The sequence below is a fragment of the Microchirus variegatus genome (genome assembly GCF_963457635.1).
Source record: "Microchirus variegatus genome assembly, chromosome: 8".
Classification (NCBI taxonomy): domain Eukaryota; kingdom Metazoa; phylum Chordata; class Actinopteri; order Pleuronectiformes; family Soleidae; genus Microchirus; species Microchirus variegatus.
This window is the reverse complement of record NC_139809.1, coordinates 17,942,978-17,950,333: the sequence shown is the minus strand read 5'-3', so window position 1 is coordinate 17,950,333 and position 7,356 is coordinate 17,942,978. Positions and strand designations below refer to the sequence as shown.

The 7,356-nt window shown below is 40.2% G+C and overlaps 1 protein-coding gene across 1 annotated transcript; it reads right to left on the bottom strand.

Annotated features, from left to right (window-relative positions):
• Positions 1-2,203: 2,203 nt before the first annotated feature.
• lto1 (LTO1 maturation factor of ABCE1) lies at positions 2,204-6,857 on the bottom strand. The gene is made up of 5 exons (XM_083894037.1): positions 6,798-6,857; positions 5,348-5,453; positions 3,423-3,493; positions 2,847-2,964; positions 2,204-2,745 (listed from the first exon to the last, which is right to left on the bottom strand). Exons 1-5 carry the CDS (start codon positions 6,845-6,847, stop codon positions 2,674-2,676), a joined length of 417 nt encoding a protein of 138 aa, XP_083750163.1. The 5' UTR covers positions 6,848-6,857; the 3' UTR covers positions 2,204-2,673.
• Between the last annotated feature and the right edge of the window lie 499 nt (positions 6,858-7,356).

Genomic DNA, 7,356 nt, shown 5'->3' with positions numbered 1-7,356 from the left:
AACTAAAGATTATTTTTGTTGTCGACTAATCTATAAATATTTTTTTAAGATTAGTCGATTAATCACAATTATCTTTGTTAGCACCTAATTTGGACTTCTGTTTAACCTACATACAGTGGACTCACGCGTGTGCTTTAATAACACAACATTTATCACAGTTAAATACCTGAAACAAATTATCACAGATTTCTTACAGCTTAAATATCGAGTTTAGAGGCTTCCGGTTCCGGGTTTAGAGGAGATGGCGGCTTAGTAAGGGAGCTCTTTACAAGAAGTGATTAAAACAAGTACAGGAAAACAAGTGAGAAGGGGCACAAATGATGTCCAGAAAGAACAGGCCAAATATTGAACAAGCTGAAGACGGTGAGATGCAGCTGACAGAAGAAGCTGGTGCTAAAGTTAGCCCTCCCGGGGCTAGTCGGTCCACCTTCCCCGCTCCTAGCTATGATGACGGTGGGACAGAGAATGAGGATGAACCTGTAAAGCCCAATTTATACTCCTGCGTAAAGTGTCCCTCTGTGTCGTCTCCGACTGCATGAAATATGACTGCATGAAGTGTCCGTCACAAGAGTTGCGATTGGTCCTCAGGACAGGCGGAGCTAAGCTGCTCTATGTCCGCTCACAGTGCGCACCGAGCGTCCACAGAGGCGGAGCTGATCACCGCCGACAACGTCGCTGCCAAACTATAAATACGTCATATCTTAACACACACAGCACATGTTTAGACTCTGAATGACTAATTTCACACCTCAAATGATTTTAAAACTGCGTTCCGGGACACAGAAATATATTTATTTCAGGTTTGTACTTACAGTTGTGCGTTTTCTGCTCCGACATGATCCGCCGAAATGTATTCTGGGATATATGGCTTTCCCAAGTACGCTCAAGTCACCACCCGATGCATACTTAGTAAAATGGGCGGAGCGAGAACACTTCCGGGTATGAGAACAGTACTCACTGCTCGCGTTCTTGAGAATTGGAACAGAACTTGGACTGAGGCTGATGTCGTTTTCACAAGTACGGGAGGACGCAAGTACGCACAAGTATGAATATTGAGAAACGGCCACTGACTCAGTTGATCCCACTTGTGATACAAAGTTGTTGTGACAAAATCTTAATAAGACAATGGAGAGTGTCGAAATAAGAACAGCAGCCATCTCCGCCGGCTGATATCATCACAGAGAAGGACAAAGTCAAGGCACATGTTGGTATGTTAAAAGACTATATTTTTGCTCTTTCAAACACATTGCTTTTCAAAGATGCTATTAAAGGCAATGCAGACATATTTTTTAACCCTGGCTCAAGGAAATGTGAACATTTCAGCTTCACATTGTTGAAAATGGTGGAGTGAAACAGTGAAAATGAAAAAAAAAGGATTTCATTAAAATGATTCGTTCACCGAATCGTTCAGTGCTTAGCAGGAGCCCAGTGCCCTGCTACGTGACTCACCTCCTCCCTGAGTGCAGTATGTTCGCGCCGCGGGTCATAGAGTGAGTGACAGCGCGGACAAGATTCATGTCCTCAGCCACAGTTCAACAGCTCTCTGTGTGTCAGTTCGTCCGCGAGATTAATGTCCACAGCCACAGTTCACCAGTTCTCTGTGTGTCAGTTCGTTCACAAATCATGAGCGACTCAGTGACCGACAGCGTGAACGAATCACAGCAGCACAGCAGACAGTTCTTCTTACCAGTCACTTCCTCACCACTCTACGTAAGTTGGCTGGCATCATTTGCCGAAGATTCACGAGTGAGTGACGGCGTCGGCGAACGACTTCACGAGCAGTTCCACTCCCGGCCACCACAATCGCTGATGAGCTCAACTGAACCAAGAAAGGAACGAATCAGTTCATGAAGTGATCCCAGTCAGTTCGTTCACTCAAATGAGTCGTACTTTTGAACAAATCACTCATGACCGACACAACACTCATCAGCTGTCACCTAAATGCAAATTTACTTCAGAGGTAAATGTACTTTTTGACTTTTAGTAATTCAGTTTCTTAATCACACTAAATTCTATTCAATTCAATTTTATTTGTATAGCGCCAAATCACAACAAACATCATCTAAAGGCACTGTACATAGACTAAACCACTGTAATGAAGCCCTTTAATCACAGTCCAACAACAACAATCTGGTTTGGACTGCAGAGGATAAAACAGCTGTCAAGACGACTTCATCTCCACTGACTGCACCATTAACTGTTTTATTTTTCAAGTTTGCATTTGTAGAATGGTGACACCCCTAGTTGTGACTCAGTATAACAGAGGAGGGGAATCATATACCATATGAGATCAGCACACTTTGTATTGTCTTGATGGCTCCGTTTGGTCTCCAGCATTTTCTGTTAATGCATAGACGTGCACAGAGAAATGAGCCCATGCTTACAAGCAGAGGCTTAGGGTGAGAGCGTGGGGAAAAGTACAATAGGCTTGTCCATGATTTTGGCCACTAAGCTCTTCACATCCAGTGTTTCCCACATTTTTACCATTCTCTGTAGTCCTCTCTCTACCTTACGTGGAAGAGTGTGTGTCGCACTACAGCCTGAGAGCAGAGAAGAAACACGAAAGTCACCACACAGCAGTCAGGAAACCAGAGCTGAAAGTCACTCTGTGGGTCAGCTCTGTTGCTCCTTTTCTTCTTCATCATCATCACCATCATCATCATCAGGACAGATTCAGAAGGAAGTCCCCTCAGAGGTTTTGATGTAATCCTTGAAGTCCGTTGGAGCATTCAACATCGAGCAAACCTAGTACACAGTAAACATATGAACATACAGTATGTCACATAAACCTGGCTGCTGAGTTGCCATCATGAACACATGGACATCTTTCATGCTACATGCAGTACCTGTCTGAACTTGGCTCGAATTTTCTCCATGTCCTCCTGCAGCGCTGCAGACTGTGGGTCATCATGGGGAGAGGACTGGACCAGAGTCATCAGAGCGTCCAGAGCTTTCAGACGCTTCCTGAAGGGGGCGCACACAGACACACACAGACACACACAGACACATGGTTGTGCAGCTTCTTAGCACATAGCACTGACTTCCTTTCATTTGGACAAACTAACCAACTCTAATCTTAACTTAAACTACTTCCTGCACGGTTAGTGGCAGCGCACGTGCCGCCATTGCATCAAAGATTTGGGAAAAGTCAGATGTGGTTGCAGCTCCGCATACAATGAGCACTAGTTTATAGGTTTTTTGGGGTAAGTTTTTGTTTTTAATTTCAAAATAAAACAATGTAATCATGTTTGTATAACATGCTATTACATAGACAACTGTACATGGTCTGAAGACTTTGTTTGAAGACGGGTCACGCCAAAAAAAACGTCCAACTGACGCCGGGTCAGTTGGACGTTACCCAACTGAGTATTGTTGGTCATGAGATGCGTCATAACATTCAAAGTTGTTTGTGGAAACTGTACCTTGATTTGTTGTCTGTGATATTTTGGAGAAGACATTTCCAGGTGATGGCAAACCCATAATAGAAGGAAATCTGTAGGTTAGAGGAACAGTATGGGGTAAGATAATATCAATACAGTCATTGAAACAACATGAAAGGTACAAATTAAATCAAGTCTCACACTGAATGCATGAGACTTTATTTTATTTTTTGTACCCGTCTTGTTTTTTTTAATTGCACACCACCTTGATGGTGCATCTTTTTATTGCTCATGTGGAGCAGGGCTGATTGAGCCTAGTTTATCATTTCAGTGACTCTAGTAATGTTTGTAATGTAATGCAGGCTATGCATCTCCAATGACTAAAGCCAAATGAAAAAGGCATGACAACATTTAACCAAATCTAACATTCAATGTAATTCCCACCAGTTCCATAGTCATTACACTCAACTTCAACTGTTATTAATGATAGCCTATTGCTAATTGAACCTTCAGTATATGTTTCTTATTGAATGTTTGCCACAGTGCTCACAATTGTTGTTATCTGTGCTTCACGTCCAATATACAGTTTACAGAAGAACAGAGTTAATTATTTTGTGAGTAGATGACAGTTAGATGATGTCAGTGATCCACTGTACATTATTCTTACTGGTAATGACTACTACTATTTACAATGATGATTTGATATTTGACAATATGGAGATGGGGTAATTTTACACAGTACTCAGGATTGTTATGTTTTTGACCAAATAGTTAAATAAAGTTGTGAAGCAAGAAGCCATAAACTTGGGTGGTATACATTTTGGAATTAATGTTGAAATGAGGCCACTGTCACCACGGTCTGTTCTAAAGTCACTGTTATCAGTGGGAGTTGTATTTGTTTTGAATAAATATGCTTACAATATGTTTCTTCAGTACTGTTGATATATTAAAGGAATAGTCTCTTTTAATACAAAATGTGTTTTTAAATAAAACATTTTTTTTTTCTATTTAGGCTTAAAGTAAAAATTCTATGTTAGATCTTTTAAAGGAGTACACGTGAAACAGTATAAAAAAGGAACAAAAGTGAATATTCAACATTTAACAGCATATATGTGGACTAAGAATGCCAGATAATGATTTAAAAACTCTAAATACATATTAGACCAAATTCGCTGAACAGCCAAGACCTTGGTCTACAATGAGATACCTTCAGATTTTGTAATATAAGTAACTTTTTTCTTTCAAAATTAAAACCCGTTTTAGCCAAATTCTCAAGAATCGGTGAAATCTAACAAAGTCGTACAATGCAAGCGGAAGTAAATACTCAAACATGAATCACACCATGTTTTCAAAGAGAATTGTAAATGCATCAATAATCTTTTCATAATGGAGAATACTGGCCATAGATGATGTGGTCTCTCCACACACATTCATAGTTTTTACAGCTCAGTGGCTGGATGATGACTACAACACGGACAAAGCCGTTACTCCTATACACTGACACACTCCAGGTCACACACATTCATAGTGCTTTGCAAAGCTGTTGACACCATATCTGGACAACGGGGAACAAAGGAGAGAATGCTTGTGTAAAATGTTTGGAGGACGACATTGTCTGTCACTGTGTTAGTTGTTATCTGCTGATGAAGCAGCCTCTGGCTTCCAGCTCGGCAAAGCTTTAACATATAAAAGATGAACTTGAGTTTACATTATTATCACATATTTTGATCCAGTCACTATATTTTGGTGCTTTACATGAAGAATAATTGTACTGCTTAAGAGTCAGAAGTGTTGTTTGTCATTAGATAATGTGAAATTATTGGCCATGAGAAGCAGGTGATCAACTATCTGTAGAAGTGTTTTTTCCATATCATGAATACCTAGACATAAAGTTGGACTACAGCATGACTACAACACCTCCACTCTGTGTCCTGTTTCCATAAATTGCTCTGCAGTAACTCACTCACCTCTGTGGATAACTTGGCTCCATGACAGGCCCCATGCCTGCGGCCCTCCAGAAATCCTCGACTTTTCCCACTCTCAAATCCCTCACGGTAGCCTTCTCCTCGAAACCTGGAAAGTAGAAATGTCACTTTGTGGCTTCAGATTATTTCTACCTTTCAGTCCTGTTACTTGGCTGTTTACATGGCCACATTAACTGCGTTGATTCCTTCACAGTGAATGGATTAAGGCCTGGTTCCATACACATTTGACTCATTTGCGTGTCATTCCTACACACTGCTCTCCATTTAGAACACAAGCGGCATTGATGTAGTGATGTCACCTCCTCAGAAAGGTTACCATTTTGCTGAAAGGTTTGTTTTCCTGGAGAAAAAGTAAAAATCCTCTTTCATATTTTATGTGTAAACGTATTATTTGTCCTTTAAAGGAGAAGCATGGTTTAACAGAGTATTGGAGAAACTCTTCACAGCATCCAGCTCTGCTCCTCTTCACCACTGTGACTCCTCCAGCTGTCCCACATCAGATTCTGACCCGTTTCATTCTTTATTTTTTGTTTGCATATTGTGTTAGATATGCTTTTAGATTTGGATGCTTGTTGATTTTAATTTGTACTTCAATATGATGGTAAAACATTTTCCTTTGTGAATAATAAAGATATTTTTTTCACCTTCACACCCTGCATGCATTTGCACACTTGTGTAAAGTAAAGACTCGTTGAAGGAAGCTGAATTGTTACTGATTTTGTTATATTACTATACTAGACAAGTTAGATTTACACCATATAAATGATGCAGTTGTAAGCAGTAAACAAAGTAGCTCTAACTCTGAAGTGTTTATCAACCCTTTTCTCCAAATTAAATCACTTTTCATCTAGTGGGCTAGAAAACATACCACAACGTATATGATTTTTCAATTTTTAATATTAATAATCATAAAAGGATAAATCAGACTTAGTATAGCTCATCGTGAACATCAACAGTCTTCATAAACACTGCGTTTCAGGAGCTGAGTATCTTCTTCTGAACACAGGCAGGTAAAAGCCCAGTCTCTCTGGATCCGATGGTGATATTACTGCAAATCAACGAGCACAACGTTAGGGAATCAAAGTATCTGTTCGTACAGTAGCATGTAAGTAAATGAACTGTAAAGATGCTAACGTTAGCTCATCAGCTGGCGTTACATATAAACATGGACAAATGTGGTGGTAAAAAATAAATAGAAAGATACAAAACAAAATACTCACTTTATACTCAGGCGGCCGTTTATCCCGTTTCCTTCATCCACCGTGCCAGAGGGCGCTGTGTGCGGACAATCGCTTAACACAACTTTCTGTTCGATTTCACTCTTTTCATTGAAGAAAACGCTTGTAAAACGAGGTGAAAGCCGAGTCACGCGGTCGACAGACTTAGACACGTGTATCACATCATGTCATAGAGCAACGACGAGAACACTCACCGTTCTTCTGCCAGAAGAATATCGTCAAACAAGTCGTCGTTAGAAGACATCTCTGCTCCAGCCTCTGTGACAACGACAACCAGGAAACACAGCGGCACTCATAGATATACACAAGGGCATAGATATAGGAAAGGGTAGATGTCTCGTCCGCGCTGCCAGGCCAATGTAGTCGAACGCAGTGGCGGCCATGTTGTCACAGTCAGCTCGCTCACCCATGTGTTGTAGTGGTACATGGACTTATTTAAATAACCATAACTTGCTCAATTTTCTACCGATTTTCAAACAGTTTAGTTTGTTATAAACGTCAGCGATGAAGTTATTATGACACAATGTTTATGAATAATTATAACCATGGGCTTCAAATAACATTAAACAGAACAGACAGGTGCAATGAATGTACATTTATATTATATTGATTTATATTAATTCATGTGTATACCTCCAGACTAGTCTCGTTCTCTCTACAGGGTGGGGATTTCAACATGCAGCATTTCTTGATTTCTTGTATGTTTGTAAAGGGAAATCTTGCACCTTTATTTTTTAATTGCAAATAAATTAA

Coding starts and splice junctions, on each gene's coding strand:
- lto1 (XM_083894037.1), bottom strand. CDS start 6,847: ATGTCTTCTAACGACGACTTGTTTGACGATATTCTTCTGGCAGAAGAA. Junction 3,494..5,347: donor GAGCCAAGTTATCCACAGAG/GTGAGTGAGTTA, acceptor TCTAACCTACAG/ATTTCCTTCTATTATGGGTT. Junction 2,746..2,846: donor TTCGAGCCAAGTTCAGACAG/GTACTGCATGTA, acceptor ACTGTGTACTAG/GTTTGCTCGATGTTGAATGC.